Source organism: Lycium ferocissimum, chromosome 12 (genome assembly GCF_029784015.1).
Source record: "Lycium ferocissimum isolate CSIRO_LF1 chromosome 12, AGI_CSIRO_Lferr_CH_V1, whole genome shotgun sequence".
In the NCBI taxonomy this organism is placed as follows: Eukaryota; Viridiplantae; Streptophyta; class Magnoliopsida; order Solanales; family Solanaceae; genus Lycium; species Lycium ferocissimum.
The window spans coordinates 37,184,168-37,201,830 of record NC_081353.1 but is presented as its reverse complement, the minus strand read 5'-3'; the positions used below and the strand labels follow the sequence as shown (position 1 = coordinate 37,201,830).

Sequence of the window (17,663 nt, the reverse complement as noted above, 5' to 3'; positions counted from 1 at the left end):
TCAAAGATAACACCGGAATGTATCATAATGCGCACGATCGTCAGAACCGGCCCGGGAACCGGCGAACGATATCATAGTGGGCACGAGCGGGAGTTTAGGAATCTACGCATAAAATCATTATCATCAATCCAAGAGATAAATAAAATAGTCATATTCGAAATCGGAATAATAATTATTACTTTTTGTTCCAAAGTTATCGAATCTCACATAAAAGGGTGTCGCGGGACCCACGGATATATAGGCCCGAACTGAGCCCGCTTATGAAAACTTACCCATTATACCTCAAGAAAACTCCTATAAAAATTATTGGAGCAATCCGAGCCTTTATGCAAAAGATATGGCATCCAAAAATTATGGAATTCTCTAAACGAACTTTTACAACCTTCGAGAACGATTCTTTTCTTTTCGAAGACATAATGGTTCATATTCTTATTAAGTCATGCATAAGAGTGCCAAGGATTATATAAGGTTCATATCATGCTCGGATTTCGAATTTAGAATTCCCTTAAGGCTCTAATCTAGCCTATGTAAAACTAAAGCATGCCAAAAGGAATAAGGTCGCTTTACATACCTCGTACGCACTCCAAACTCGGCCAATCTAAAGTAAATCCCGACCTACGCTCGGGCTCCCCAAGGTCTACAAATACGCCAACGAATAGCAAACATTAGACATAGGCGCTTAAGCGATTCATTCCAACTATTCTTTAAATTCTACAAAAATTTAAAGATTTCCGTAAAATGTGCGCTATCCCGAGAATTTAACTCGCTCAAAATCAGCAACAACAACCACAATAACCAACCTAGCAGCATTGATCATCAATTCGAAAAGGCAAAATAACAATAGTAACTCTCTTTTACATCATGGAGTACAACAACCACAACAACAAAGTGATTAATACACTAATTCCTTATGTTTATCCAGCCCCTTTTTCAATGTTAGACCAATGATCATGAACACCATACCCAGCAAATATACTACATATATTGTACATAATCATAACTATAATCCCCGCATTTCGACTCAACAAGAGCAGCATTTACGAAAATTACAACAAACAAATTTCAAAAATGTCGCCACGAAACATGCCACGAAAGTTTATAAATAAGCAGCCCTCTAGCCGAGACAGCCCCTTTTTTACTTTCCTCATTTTCAAGTCATGTTTCTGTGTCACAATCCACAATATAACGATATCATTTTCACAAAAAAATATACAAATTACATCAACGCACAATAGGCCTTAAACCAGCCCACATAATCTCAACATCAATCTTAAGTCATTAAATGCTCGCTTCCAACTAGAATTCATAACGACGACGATTAAAACATTAAGCGATATTCATTCGTTCATTGTCAAATAATGTGACCCATTTCGACCAATACTATACATATACATAAATGGGTAATTCTCAATCGTTCTTCACCTAACAATGATCATAATCAACTAACTAGGCATTAATTCATAAATTCAATCACAACACAACAACACCCATTTACACTACTAAGCTCCACATACACAACTCACTTCCAACATTTCATATTTCATGATTTTCCTCCAATTTAACATACTACAACATGAATATAACCTTCATAACACAAAAACAAGATCAAATCTTACCTTTTCCTCTTCAACTTCCACAAGCCAGTGGTTTCCAAAAGATGAGAAACAGTGGATTGATCGCTCCAACAATGGTACCACGCTACAGTGGACCCCAAAATAATGGGTTTACATCAACGGAAAAATTTTGGAAGAACAAGAAATGGGGAGATGATTTTTCTTCGAGGCTGGCCGTGAGCCCTATGCTGGTTTTCGCTTTGTCCCTTTTTTTTCTAAGTGCGGGAAAGAGTGAAATGAGAGAAAGATGACTAAGTGGTCATCCTTAAGTCCCCTAAAATATCTCTTATTGTTTTTGGCCCTACACAATGTGTTGTTCCACTCAAAAGACGACACCAAGTTGTGCTGGCACCACATACTGCATACGACTTTCCACTTCCAATTTTATCACTTTAGTCCCAAATTTCCTAATGCTCCATATCAATAAATTCACGCACAACTTATATCTTAAAATAGAATCAAAGTCACAATCCCGACTTAGTATCCCGAAATAGCTTTGTCCTTAAACTTATCGTAATTAATCTGTATTATTCACGTACAAAAATACGGTTCCATCACGTGCCTGTGGGGTCGATACGGCAAAGCCACTCCGGGCAGCCTAAAAGACGCTATTGTGGCCGGGGATATTTTTGCAAAGTTTGATAACGATAGGGGTAGGGGTGAAAAGTTTAAAGTCTTAGCGGTAAATTTGCCTCTTAGTTCAAAGTACAGGGATAGATTTGACCCTTTTCCCTTTATGTTATAGGACGCCTGCTTAGGGCCCGTTTTGGCTCAAGAATTATTCGCTTTCTAGATTTTTCATTTTATTTTAAAATGAGTATTTGGCTATGAAGTTTTATTTCATATTAGAAACTGCTCATGTAGGTTTCAGCTCGGTTTTTTGCTGTTAAAACCAAAACCAAACCATTCTAGTCGATTTTTAAAATTCTGAAACCAAACCAAACCAAATATAATACATATCCATCGGTTTGGTTGTAGTTGATTTAGTTCAGTCGGGGTCGGTCTTTTTGTTTTAAAGAAAACTAATGTTATTTCCCTCTTTCATTTTTTTTCCCTACAATTAGGAGATAATTTTCTATCATTTTCCAACTTATAATTCGTTATTATCCTTTTATTGTAATGTCTTAGGATTTATAAGTTCTAATTAAGTGAATAAAGTTTATAAGAAACATAAAAAATAAATATATGTAAATTTCATAGTTTTTTTTTTTTAACAAAAGAGTTTGAATTCAGGGATTTGTTTTTAGAAATGGGTGTAAGGTATAAAGTTCTTTAGCCTATTAGAGATAAATAAACTTTTTATAGAAAAAGTATACAAATTATTTAAAAGTATTTATATAAAATAATATATTGTATATATATATATATATAATCATAAAAATTAGGTATAAAATTTGTCGGTTTGGTTCGGTTTTTTCTTCTGTTTGCTTTTATTAAAATCAAAATCAAACAAAATATGATCGGTTTCTTTAAATTTAAAACCAAACCAAACCCAAATAAATATCAGTTTATTTAATACGTTTGATTCGGTCATCAGTTTGGATCGATTTTTAACCAAACCGTGAACACCCCTAAATTGAAAAACACCAAAAACCATATTTTCACCTTTTCTTCTTTCACTTTTTCAATTTCAATATATTCGAACGACTAAATATTTTTTGTAAAAATAATAACCAAACACAGCTCCATCTTCAACTCTAACATTAAAATTCCCAATAAAATGAAAACTTATCTGGTTTCTATGGCCAAACGCCTACCAAGTATTTTAGTACACGCAACTAGGCCGACTTTTAATTTGTTTTTCATATCTTCTCCTTTAATAAGCCATAGTTTTATCATCAAGAATTAGTAGGTGTTCATTTGGACCCAAAAAAAGGTGTTCATTTGATTGTTTTATTATAAAAAGCAATTCCAACATAAAAAATCAGATAATATTTTAATCCTCTAGTATTTGGTTGGCCACCCAGAACTTATATTTTATACTCGCTCTGTCCCAATTTATGTGGCTAGATTTTGAGAGTCAAATTGTTTAATTTTGATTGTAAATTTGGCGTGAAATCTTTAAGTTTTTTTAAATAAATTTTACATATTAGGAAACCACTAAAAAGTACTATAAGTCACAATAATTGAGAATTCGAAATATTTTTAAAAAATGAAAAAATTACCATCAAGGAAAGACCTTTTTGAATCTCGAAATATGGAAGATGCCACATTAATTAGCAAGGAGGAAGTAATTATATAAAGGGTAAAAATATTTCAAACTCCATCCTTAACTAGTGCATTTCACTACAAAGTAGGACTTATCGATGGTAATTCGAATTAGTCGAATTCAAAGCGGCTATCAGAGATCGAATGAGCCCCAAAAATATGTTGCTCTCGTAATTTAACTAGAAGAAACTAAGAAAAATATTAAATGCAAAAGAGTTTCTCCTAATATCATTTAGTAAAAGGTAGGATCGATTTACTTAGGCTTGATTAAGCAGCAAAAAACTAACAAAAGCACCAAATGATCAAATATGAAAATATGATCATCAAATATTAAGCACAAAACAAGATAAGCATAAATAAAAACAGAAACCCATCCATTCGGATTGAAGTCGAGTTAATTGCTTCTTTTTTATGCTGGAGAATCTTTCGATCTGATGGAGGATGTGATGGTCTTCACATAGACCCCAATACTCTTAATGCCATTGTTATATTTGGTGTCGTAAAATCCACCAAAAGAACGATCATTTCCTATTTGAAAGTTGAATCTAGTACAACCTGATGATGAGGTTCGGCAACCATATGGTCCATAGGTACCCTTGTTGGTGCCCAATGTTATTGATCTTAAAAAAAATTCTATAGTGAGAACCTTCTATCCAAGTTAGAAATTCTGATGGATAATCCAACACAACCTTCAATGGACGATGAAAATTTATTAATATTAATCAAGTAATGTTCCTAAAAATATATCAAAAGGAATAGTGAGCGCAAAATTTGTTGAAAGAGAAATTGAGAGAAGGTGGGGAGGATACTTACTGTACTGAAGTTTTAAAGTTTTCTTTTTGTTCAGCAGCACCATGTAAATTATAGACGAAACAAATTGGCCATTCTCAACGAACACGAATTGAAGTAACGTAATTGCTAATTCATTGTGAGAAACAAAAATCTTGGTCATTTCACCTTTTCCCTTTTTATCCCAAACAGTTCCATTTTGTCCTTCTGCTGGTCCAGCCTTGACTATATTCACTGGGTGGTGAAAGTCCATGCCAGCACAAATCCAATACAAAAAATAGTATTACATTTTTTTTAGTCTGTTTAAAAAAAGTGATTTTTTTTATATATTTAGAAATCATTAACTTAAAATTTCCCTTTTTACCTTTAATGAAATGATTTAAATCTACACAAATATCTATGGCTTGTTTTAGAACATAAGTTTCAAAGATCTTTCCTTTCTTTTTTAAACTTCATGTCTAGTCAAACTACATCACATAAATTAGGACAGAGAGCGTACCTTTTAGTAATATAATTATGAAATTTTATTATAGAAAGTATTATAATTCAATTAATTGAAAATATCAATAAATTATTTTACTTAGTCTGCTTCTCGGATATATGACTTTCCTGGTTTGGTTTTCCAATTGAAAGATTTGAAATACACCTTCTCCTATCGAGTTTCATGCCATCATCTCTTTCTACTCAACAACACTAAAAAGCGCTTTCATGTGTTAGCATCTGTTGTAGTCTTAAATTTTTAAATATAGACCAACTTCATCATTTTAAGAAAATATGTATATACGTTTCTTGACTGTTTATATTTCGTATTCTTAATTTTATTCCTCATTTTTTGTGTGAGACCTATGTGTCTAAAATTAGTGCATTTTTATCCTTATCCAAAGGCATAATTTTTAAATCTTTTGGTTTTATGACTTCTTTAGCGATTTTTGTGCTCAATTTAAATTGTTATTTCTTTTTTCCAGAATTTTTCTTCTTTAAATTTTCTCTAAGCATGCATTTACCATTTTCTGAATTTATTATCATTATTTAAATGTAATTTTTTTTTGCAATTGTCTCCTACTTCTTCACGTGGACCCACCTTATATTTTTTTTCAATTATCTCATAATATTTCAGGTGAACCTCATCTTAATTTTTTTTAATTATCATTTTAATTAATAAATCTATTAGAAAAGTGGGTAGTTGACGACCAAAACCACTCTTCTAATATAGTAGAAATATTAACACTCGTTATATACTTGCTTTATGAAATGTAGTTGTTAATTTTGAGGATGAAGTTTATATTTATACTATATATAAACATGAGTTTAGAGATGGTTTCCTCGTCCACCTCCAACTCATGTAATGTAAAGTAAAAAAAAAAAAAAAAAAAAAAAGTGGAACCCATATTAAAAAATAAGTAATATAAAAAAACGTGGATCCCATATTTTAAAAAATTAAGCAATATCCAAAAAAAAAAATGTGGATCACATATTAAAAAATAAGCAATATTAAAAAAAAAATAAGCAATATCCACGTAATTCTCAAAGTACCCCTATTAAGTCAATAATGGTGGATTCATTCAGTTGGATTTCTATACCACGCACTGCATTCGCGGCATTTTTGAATGACTGTCCAAAAAAAGTGGCCCCCATTAAGCTTTAATGTGGCAGTCTCTTACTTATCTCTCCCTCCAATCTCCATAGCTTTTTTTGTACTCCTGTAGTACTAATATTCAATAGACAGAGAAAGTACAGGTAAGGATTAATTTTTCAAAAGTAGTTCTGAATATATTATTATCAAGCTTCATTTTTTTAAAGTTACTATTACAACTGACTGCATTTTGTAATTTCATGGGTATATCTTATCTCACTAATCAATTCTATAATCAAATTAATTGAATATTGTTACAACTGATAAAATAAATTACTCTGATGTTTATTGCAGTACTATTTAATATCCTAAAAAGAAACTAAGACGGGTATTACATTCTCAAAAGGCATCTTCCAACGTCTTAAGTTTCTAATTATATACGGCGCACCATAATAGCCAAAATAATTTATTAGTACATACTTATGATAGGTTAAGTAAAAAAATAAAAAAAAATAAAAATAAAAAATAGAAATCTTATACCGCAACTATGCCCATGTTATATGACACTATATACATAATCACTATATGTATAAAAAGTTTCCCGTTTTCGCCTAGGCAGAGGCGGATCTAGGATTTAAAGATGGCGGGTGCCACAATTTTCTTTAATGCGCATCTTGTTAGGAACGTATATTTGGTCGGGTCCATTTCTTTTTAGTTTGTTCAAGTCAACTTAATAGGTTTTTTTTTTTTTTTTTTTTTTTGCAAATATAAAATTACATCTCAAAAATCAATAAACGAATATAATTAACATCTTAAATAAGAAATCACACCCATTAACAACATAAGTAAAATCAACATTTTCATCAAGGGACTTGCATCTCTTATGTATATTAAAAATGAATTTACACAAGCAAAATAACCTCTTCAATAAGGGAATTACACCAATCAAAATAAGAAAAATAATAGAAAAACTCTTTAATAGATAAACACACCCCATAAGTAAATATAGAATTAGATAAACTATAAGTTCTCAAAAATATATCATAAATTTCATGTTTTTTTCTAAGCAGTGCTTACGAAATTTCCATCACGATTTAAGTACTAAAGTGATTTAAATTGAATTTAACAATTATAGAATACCATAATTTTTTATAATACACTCCCTCCGTCCATTATACTAAAAATATAAGTCCACTTTTACTTGTAAGTTATATAGTTTGAAAAACCTAGACATAATTTACCAGTTTATACCTATTTTACCCATATTATTAAGTACTTTAATTCTTTTTTCATTTTATTTATTGCTTATTAAGAGTGTCCCAAGTCAAATATAGACAAGTAAACATGGACAGAGGGAGTAATAAACAAAACAAATTATATAAAAAAAAAGAAGTTGAATTTTGATCTCAATCCAAAATTCACATTGAGACCCAAGTTTTTCGATTTAAATATTCACAGATTTGAGATTAAGGGAAATTCTTATTAATTTAAAGGATTTTGAAGTTTCTATTTGTGTATTTTCGCTAGAGATCACAGATAAAATAATAGAAAAGAGGAAAGACAATATAAATAATAAAAAGATAAATAGAAAATTGGAAGAGCCGAAAAGGGAATTACTGGTACAAAGGAAGTAAAAAGCATAAAGAAAAACGGGAGTAAAAAAATGTTCAAGATAGATTCAAACTTATGTCTACCAGCTGTGACATTTGTCTAATTTAAAACTGGGGGTGGCAGGATCAAATATTTAACCCAATTTAAGAAAATTACAATATAAGTATATAAAAAAATTATTAATCTAAGGAGTGCCATGCCCCACTCTAAGGGGTGGATCCGTCCCTGAGCCTAGGGGAATGGTAGTTCAAATGACGTTTCCTTATTTAGAAGTAGTTAAAAATTCAATAAGTTTTGAAATTTTGCTTCAAATTTGATTAACCATAGTTTAAAAAGTGTCTATTAGCCTTTTTCTTCAATAAAGTTATATAAACTGAAACAAAGAAATAATATCATGGCACAAATTATTGAACCCGTGCTCCCAAAATTTCTATCTTTACATACGTGACTTTCACAAAATGTTGTAGAATATATTAATTCTTTTTATAATTACATAAAAATAAAATTATAAATATATGAGCTCTGGTATCTAGTGTGTGTATATATATATATACGTACACCTATATATATATATATATATGTACATACATATATATATATACACGTACATACATATATATATAGAGAGAGAGAGAGAGGGGAGGGGGAAGGTATTTCAACTTCTAAGCACTCGTTCAACGATTGGTGACTTCTGTAATACTCAATCTTATCTAGCCAGCTTTTATTGTGCTATCGAAAAAATGGAGAAACACTGAACTTTGCTTACATAGAACAATGGGAGAAATTAGTTAAGTCTCGTTATAGGCAAAATGACTCTACTACTTCTTGTTTTTGAAAAAAATAAATAGTGGTAAAGCAAATCAGTGGCGAATTTAGGGGGTATTTTTGGAGCACGTGAACACATGGTCTCGCCGTAAAACTAGGTATTTTATGTATATATTTTCTAAAATTAGTATAATACTACCTACGGGAACACATACTACAAAAGACTAAATGATACACTTGGTTGAAAATTGAGTGGTGAACTCATGCTCCAGAAATCCTAGATTCGCCTCTGAAGCAAAGCTGCTCTTTACTGAGTGTGATTTGGAAAAAGAACTTATGTGTACTTTAATTAAGAATCAAAAAGATGCTACTATATCAAGCTCGACCTATTGTATTTATGACGGTTAATTGCGCTATTGGCTCAACTAGACAAGTTCAATGGTTGATTTTATAAATACACTCCCTCCGTTTTCTTTTATACGTATAACAAATTTGATGGACAAAAGATTCAAGAAGTTAAATGGCAAATGAAGATACTAAAATTGGCTATCAAAAACTCGATCACCCTCAACTCATGCTCGTTTCTACCCAGACCTCGCGAACTAGAAATGCATTCAAGAAGTTAAATGGCAAATGAAGATATTAAAATTGGCTATCAAAAACTCTGATCAGCTCAACAGTCTGAGACTCATGCTCGTTTCGAACTGCAGTCGCCTGCGAACTAGAAATGCTTATAACTAATGCAAACATGCAGAATTTGGTAAATGATGCATAGCGTACATGTATTGGATCAACCAAACTTTCCCTTTTCCAGGATTCAAGTATGCTAAAAGGTGGAACAGAAGGTAGTTGGACCTCTAGATAACTTTGAATAGTACATAATAGGCATTTGCGAATGTTTGGTTACATGTTTTCTCTTCATATACCCCGCTTTATTTAAACTAAGATATGGTCTAAGACCACCTCTTCTTTTTCACATCTTCATTCCTCAACTCCTTTCCGGATACTTAAGCTTCTAATGCTACGAAACCAGCTTTCGCAATTAATCAATTCAAATCAATTTGTAGGAACCTGACCTCATCAAATTGAATGTCTATCCTTCCCGCATATGAAGACAGACTAACGAAAGTTTCATGGAGATCGTTTCTTCTCTAACTGCCGGAGATTAGATAAAGGATAAATTGTCCCCAAGGTAACCACTAGTGTCTTTTTGGAACAGCATGTCCTTCCCTTACTTGCTGATTTAATCGATCATGATTTGTTACAACGCACAGAACATAGTAATATCCAATATAGAGTCAAACAGAGCACAAGCAATGAGGAGAAGCCATTCCAAACTTCCCAACTTTTTTTTTTTTTTTTAAAAAAAAAAAAAAAAAAAAAAGGGGAAAAGAAAAGGGAGAGCTTGGAAAGACTATTACTGTATCACCAGCATCAGCTGCCAGTGTAACATAAAAAGGACATGAATAATCAGAAGTAAGAGGCTTCTCACACTTTAGGCAAATTCCCAACATGCTTCCCCTCCTAACATAATAGGATTAGCATGAGCAACAATTAGGGCTCAAGTTTTGCGACCTTCATATTGCCACTAATGATAACTTTTTATGAGAAAGCGAAAAAGCCCTTTTCTTCAACTGATCAAATATACTCAAGAGATACTTAGCACCAAACTGAAAAAACACATAATTTTCTAAAATGGTACATTCTATAAGAAAGCTAGCATCGCCTTTCTTGTTTTTCCCGAATCTTTTTAATGATTTCCACTTCACCAACTACTGTAAAATTTAAGGGAAACTTGATAAAGTAAAAATGGCATGTAACCTGAGAATGAAAGGGACATAGAAGCAGTGACAGTTTGCGTTCAACACCCGCTAAAAAAAAAAAAAAAAAAATTAATCAATTTGATAAATTACTCCTGCAAGACAAGGCTTCGCGAAAATTCTAGTTTTCCTCTACTTATCAACCGACTAAAGTAGAAGATTACATTTTCTAATGTAAACTACTACGAAGGGTTCCAGACAACGTTAGTTTTAAAACAACAATAATTGCAACAAACTTTTTTTTCCATGATAAATTAAATGCATTAAAAAAATATCACCATATCAAACGCCAACATCATATCATATCATATAGACAAAGTCCTGCTGGCGTGGCGCAACACAAATGCAGGGATTGTATTTATCTTTTTTTTACAAATTTTTGGATTTTTACCCTAGCTTTTCACAAAGAAAAAAATTAAAGAAAACCCTTCGGCATTCCATACGGAAATGACACCGCTTAAAAATATCAACTGCTTCTTACCATTAGTTATTCTTAATTCACTCTATTCTCCCCACTCTCTCTGTGTATGTATCGTTTCTTCTCTTCTTTTACAATCTAACGTTCTCTTCCATCACAGTTTGATCAATTTCTTGAATTTCCCTTGCTAATAACATCTACTTTCTACCCTCACTGCCATCTTCATTTACCATGTTACACTTACTTCCGCTTTGGATTTTTACATCAGTTCGTCTTTTATTCCCTCCATTGCTGTTACCAACATTACTGCAGAAATGGATAACAAACTACTTACAAGATCATTCTGAGAAAAGAAAAAGACCAAAACGACATGCTTATTTTTGACGCCCATGAAGAGTTCGCAGAAATGCCCTAACAGAGAGACATCCCCCACAGCTTGCGGAAATGACTTGAATTCTAAGTCGGAAAACCAATAATGTTGCAGGTGATGCAGAGCAACAAAAAAAAAAAAAAAAAAAAAAAAAAAAAAAGTAGAACCTTCCCTCCCTCTCTCTCTATGTATGTATTGCTCCTTCTCACATTTTAAAATCTATTGTTCCCTTGCTTCACGTTTATTCAATTTCTTTATGCTTTCCAGCTAATATTTACGTTCTTCTCCCATTGTCATCTTCATATATGTGCTACATTTACTTGCACTTTCGATTTTTATTTCAGTCGTCTTTGTTCACTCCATCGCTGTTACCAAGTACCAACGTTACTGCAGAGTTGGATAACAGGTACTTAACAAGTTTTGTTCTGAGTAAAAAAGAGACCAACACGACATGCTTATTGTGACTCGTATGAAGTGTTCGCAAAAAATGCCTGACAAGATCTGTTGGTACATCCGCAGTGTGGAATTGGATCCACACAAATTTCACAGTGATCAATATAAATTAATTCAACAATCAATAGGTTATAAACATAATCTCACTGCTAAGCTGAATCATAAACCCATAAATATATTAGGTAAATTTGTTTATTACAGAAGGCTATTCATTGAAAAACAGAACCTCCTCCTATAATAACTCAATGACTGTTGTTCTTGCAATATGCCGAAAAAAATTAAGCTTCAGTGACTATATATATTGATTATAGTTTAGCGGTATGGAGTTTAGAGTGTATTACATTTTCATCTTTCGGTAAAGTTTTATTTCTTCTGCTTATATAGAACTCATTGTTATATTATATATAAAGGCAGGACATAGCCCCGCATACGTGGCATGCTTCAATGATCAGGATTCCTATTTATCTATTTCCTCCCTTTTTATTTATTTTATTATAACTAATACTAAAAATGTTTCTTTTATTAGTGCTTTCCCCTGAAAGGGTTCTTTCAATTTGTTTTCCCTTAAAATTATCTTTCTTTAACCATTTTACATTAAGAAAAACTAATGGACACCGTACCAAAACCTCTTAAATACTGCTATCCTTTTCATTGTGGCTACTTGTATTCCTTCAAGTTGAGCAAGGGTAAGAGAAGCGGATATTCAGAGAAGGAAGAATTAAAAATCAGTATTCATCATGACAATATTAATGAACTTACTGACATTAAAATTGAGGATTTACAGGATGGTGATGAGATCAAGATCAATGAGTATCAATAACATCGGTTTCCGGTGCTGATAATGCCATCAAGTCACCCACGAAGTCGAAATATGGCATTTTCCAGTCCACTGAAAGTCTTCCGGCAACTGAACGCTTCAACATTGGTTCACAAACGGTTGAGTTTTCGGTTTTTTACTTTCTTATTTTTTTCTATTTTAGTGTATTTTCTAATGTTCAAGGAATTACAAGGCGGGATTGTATGAAGTCAAGGAAGTAAATAACTAAGACAGTTTGAAGGCAGTAATGTTTGGAGTAGTCAAGGAAGTGAATAACAAAGACAGTTTGAAGGCAGTATTGTTTGAAGGAGTCAAGGAAGTAAATTTTGTTCTGTGAGTATTAAACACTAATTGGCACTACTGTCTTATAAGAAGTGAAAATTGCAATTGTACTTTCAAGTTGAGTACATCTACATTGTATATGTCTTCTACTTCTTTATTTCATTTTATTTTGAATCCAATTTTACTACTCCGATATAGTTTTGGTACGTTGTGTGTTAGCAGAACACTTTCATACTTTGAAAATGAAGTCGCTCTTTGTGAAGCACAAATGGAAAACTGGAAACCAAACTTGACAATTGCGGAGTCGAAAGAGCGGCACTATTCGCAAGAGTATGGTTATTATAAGGTAAGTTTATTTGTGTGCTGAATAATAGTGTTGTATTGAGGACTTCATTTTCTACTCCAAGTTAAAGGACAGGATGCTGTTATAAAATTTAGTATATTATGAGCGGTTATAAGGACATCTTAACCATCAAGATATGAATTAATACATCAAGAAAAACTCTAACTAATGATAATAATACTAATCAATGTAATTTCTTATAATAATCTTTGTATTTAAAGGTTAAAACCAGTCTTCCCTGGAACGTCCATTACATTATGAACTTTGACATGGACTGTCACATCCGTTCAATGGACCTTAGGTTGAATGATTAAGAACGTTAACAAATGGTGTTGTATTAAGATGTTAGGGACCCTTACTTTCACATAAGGCCTTGACAAACCATAATTTTCATGTTTAGTAATTATTAGTTCTCATGGCGCTCCGTGAACTGCATCGTTGCAACTGGGTTGGAACGACAAGCAGCTCTAGATTCAGGCCACATCCTTGGTGCTTGTGTTGTCTTGCTTGGAAGTAAAGTATGAAGATGTGAGTCTTTGTGTACTACAGTAATATTTATTATTGGTTACCAGGTGATGAAGGACGTCACAAACTTGAGAAGAGGGGCAGAAGAAACAAGATTCAATTTTTTGGGTAAGAAGAATCCAACCAAATCCCTTGATAGAGGTAAGAAGTTTGCATAGTACATCCAATTATATCTTGTAGTATCCAACCAAATCCCTTGATAGAGGTAAGAAGTTTGCACAGTACATCCAATAATATCTTGTAAAATTAGTCCCCCTTTTTATATTTATTGAGGATTACATTATTGCATGATTGAAACATCACTGTCACGCAATTTTCGATAGGTTGTATTCAATAAGGTGCCGAAATTACAAAAATGTAACATCGTTAATGGTAATAATTAAGAGTGATGCACAGGAATATGTTGATCCATATGGAGGATTTGTGATGATGAACAAACTCTAATTCTTACAATTTAAAAGAACTTGAAAATCTACTACAAAATTTTAAAGAATAAATTTCTCTCAAGAGTTTCCTCAAATCTAGCAGATATGATATTACATTCTAATCTTTCAAGGTGATGTTCTTTATCCTTTAAACATCTTCTGCATGTTATTTGTCACGTCTAAGGTATTGTCTGGATTGAAACTTTGGTTAGAAAACTAATATTGGAAGGCAAAGAAATGTTTCTTTTGGTTATATACCAAGAGCATAACTACTTACTCTATCAACGACTAAATCTTTATCCAATTACAAAGTATCACCTATAATTCCTCTGCCGTTGAGTTTGTCTTTCGAGCAAGTACTCCAACCTGAGTCCTTGGTTGTAATCTCTATGAAGGTTATTTCTTTCATCTCATATTTGGAGTAGTATTGTTTCTTTAAGATCGTCTATTATTATTTCTTAATAATCACAATATTTACCCGAGGCCTCACAGAATTAGTCATGATTTAAAATTTTAGTTGTTCCCGGTATGAATTTTGTATATATAGATGCACCATGACTTAACAAGGTCTCCATTATGTATTAATATTATTATGATTTTGTTAAACCATTTTTCACTTTTAGTGATTTATGACCGTTAAAACCGCCGCTAATACATTAAGATATATATAAAAAGTAATAAAGGCCGCTTACGTGGCTATTTAAAAATTCAATATTAGTATTTATCTTTTTTCTGATTTTTTTGGATTTTCATCCTATTTTCTCACTGAATAACTATTTGTTATTTTAAAAACTAAAAGCCGAAACGGGCCATCAAGGAAACGGTGCAATTAAAGTAACAGCCGTTAGTCTGTATTATAATTCCAAAAGTCACGTACTTGGGATTGGATACAGTTGTTTACCTTAAAATATTTTCATTGGTTCTCCTATTGTCACATTACCCCCATTCTCTCCTCTTCTCCAATCCACATCTGTCTCTGTATCTAATTCAACGAACGCAGCGTAGTATCTATATTGCTCGAGTCACTTTTTTTTTTTATCACTATTTGTTTTGTCTTATATCTTGAGGCAAAAATTCTTGCAGAAACATTGGGAAGAGAAGTATAAAATTGGATATATGCTATGGCTCCAAACTCACTTTTGCCTTGAGTTTGTCTATATTCCTAAGTTCATCTATTATCTTTCTCAACTTGACATTTTATATTTGCAAAATATAGGATAAGGTTGTGTACAATAGATGCTTGTGTTCAATCATTTTCCTGATTCCAAACACAGCGGGAGCTTAGTGCATCGGGTTACCTTTTATCACTTCCACTAACCACAATTAGAAACTACTGATACAAATTTGGCTTTTCTTCTTACTTTTTGCTTCATTTTATTTTGAGAAGTCCAAAAGTCATATCAGTTAGTGATCAAACAATATCACTTCCATAACCCTTACTTAAATGTAATAGACAACACAACCCTTAGGATCCCATTGAAGCAACTAATCCAATAATCCAATTTTAAGGCCAATATTGTGTTTATTATTCTGGGAGTCTTTATGCGAAGTGCCAATAGAATATATTACACTTTCATTTTGGCCCCAAATATTGATATGAATAGTGTGGCTCACACTTGTCTCGCTGACAATTGAGTGTGGCATTTCATGCGATGTATATATCATTCAAAGACGTCTTTGTTGCCAAGGTAGACCTTTATTCTTTGCCTTTCAACGATATTGCATATAAAGAGAAAAATAGTAAGTGGCGGGCAAGAGTGTAAAGTAGTGAAAAAGAAATTAAAAGAAAAAACAAACAAATGAGAGATGTGATAGTCTTTTTGAAAAGGTTTTTTTCTTAGAAACTCATGTTTCCTGCTATCTTTTTCCTTCTATTTAGGGACTTGTAAAAATATTTGATAATTAAGAAGAATTTCAGAGAAGTATATCTTGTACAACATGTTCCAGAATGAGTTTTATGACTTTCTCCTTCTTCTTTTTTTGGACTCTTTGCATCTCCATACTTAATTCTCTTCTTTTAGCAAATTCTGAGAAGAAATTTAGAGTGGATTTGTACTTTTGTAGGCACAAGAAGGAGTAAAGTTTCTATTTGGTAAGGCAGAGGAAACAAAACAAAGAAGAAGAAAATAACAGAGAAATATGAAAATGGGGAATAAAGAAAAGAGGGTTGAGGGAAATAACAGATTTTCTAGAAATGGTAGACCAGCATACCAAAAAAATAAAAAAAACAAAAAAAAAAACAAGAAAAGCAATGGAAAAAACAGTAAGAAAAAGCATTTTAAATTTCTTATTATGACTTTTGAATTTGTGATTTGGTTATATATTAATATACTTTGTGTATAATAATAAATATTTTTATCTTCCAATTTTGATTAAATTTGTAAAAAAGAATTATCCCTAAATTCACTAATATACCGCGCGAAGCGCGGATTTATTGACTAGTTAGTAAATAAAACAAGAATGAGCATATCGAAAAGGCTTGAAAATAAAGATAATTTCTTGGTTAGCCTTACCAGCAAGCTGGAGATTTCTCTCTCCCAATTTCTCTCTCTCTATAGTCTATACAGAAAACAGAGAAAGGGAGGTTAATATTTTGGACAAGTTTATTGATTCATTACTGGCAGATTTAAATCTGAATAAAAATTAATTTCCTACTTATAAACAAAAGAGCCTATATGCATTATTGTCCAAGATTCCTGTTATTTCATTATTCAAAACTTTGTCCAGTTGTCTGATTATTCGATTTCCCTTGCGGAAATGCTGAATAAATGAATAGATCATGATAATGAACTACTGCTTATCCTATTTACATAGGGAGTACTAAACAAAGAAAAATATTAATTCTTTTTGAAATTGGCTAAAAGAAAAAAAATGTCGTCAGAAAATAATACAGAGCGAGTAAACAACATTCCGGCACGGGGTTATTAAGACATCAAACAAATGAACAAAGTTTTAATAATGATAAAACTGGAACTGAAAGCCAATGGACATGCAATACAATATTGCATAGCCGCCAAGCAAATGGCCTCTTTTTTTCACTATTAGGATATTGATTTTTTTTTCTTTTCGGATCTAAATCTACAATTTTTGAACGAAGAATGTTGGCCAAAACAATCATGGAAGGGTGTTATAATACGATTGGATGGTACTACTTTACCCTTAGTTAGAGATCACGGGTTCGTCTGATAGGAATCATTTCTTCATTAAATGGCTGGTAGGGAGCGCTTCGCGAGTAAATTTGAACTAGTCAGACCAGTGAGTTTTGAATATCGGCGTGTCCAAGAGTTATACTCTATAGGTTGTTCAACCTTTAAGGTCCTTAGCATTGAAATACCGATTGTATTTTGAAAATTATGGGTTCAAATATACCATTTGTACTTTTACACATAAGTTTATGCTCCATATCGAAAATATTGGGTTCAAATGAACGGAATCACTATGCTACGTCTGCCTCTTATATTAGATGGTTATAAATTAAAAAAATTAAAATAAACTAAAGAGAGTTGGCCAGATCATTAGCCTCTCAGTTCCCTATTTCTATAAGAAAGAGAGAGTGGGAGGGTAAAATATCCAACTTTCAATTAAGGCTAAAAGGTCTCTATTGAACTTTCAGGTATTTCCTTCTTTTCAACAAAGAGTATCTTCTTTTTT

At 32.2% G+C, this 17,663-nt stretch overlaps 1 protein-coding gene across 4 annotated transcripts; it reads left to right on the top strand.

Moving 5' to 3' along the window:
• Positions 1-10,750: 10,750 nt before the first annotated feature.
• Positions 10,751-14,521, top strand: LOC132040297 (uncharacterized). 4 transcript variants are annotated; one of them, XR_009410661.1, is made up of 4 exons: positions 10,751-11,355; positions 11,512-11,573; positions 12,405-13,065; positions 13,635-14,521. XR_009410661.1 is itself a non-coding variant. In XM_059430935.1 (3 exons), the coding sequence occupies exons 1-3, from the start codon at positions 12,685-12,687 to the stop codon at positions 13,743-13,745; spliced, it is 321 nt and encodes a 106-aa protein (XP_059286918.1). In that variant the 5' UTR covers positions 10,751-12,684; the 3' UTR covers positions 13,746-14,521. The 4 variants fall into 4 exon arrangements, 1 of the variants encoding a protein (XP_059286918.1); XR_009410659.1 differs by having other exon boundaries at positions 11,512-13,065; XR_009410660.1 differs by having other exon boundaries at positions 10,751-11,573.
• Positions 14,522-17,663: the final 3,142 nt, after the last annotated feature.

Bases quoted from the DNA above. Each gene is read 5' to 3' on its own strand.
- LOC132040297 (XM_059430935.1), top strand. From the start codon at position 12,685: ATGTTTGGAGTAGTCAAGGAAGTGAATAACAAAGACAGTTTGAAGGCA. The intron at 12,771-12,941 runs GTGAGTATTAAA...GTGTGTTAGCAG, and splicing joins AAGGAAGTAAATTTTGTTCT to AACACTTTCATACTTTGAAA. The intron at 13,066-13,634 runs GTAAGTTTATTT...ATTGGTTACCAG, and splicing joins AAGAGTATGGTTATTATAAG to GTGATGAAGGACGTCACAAA.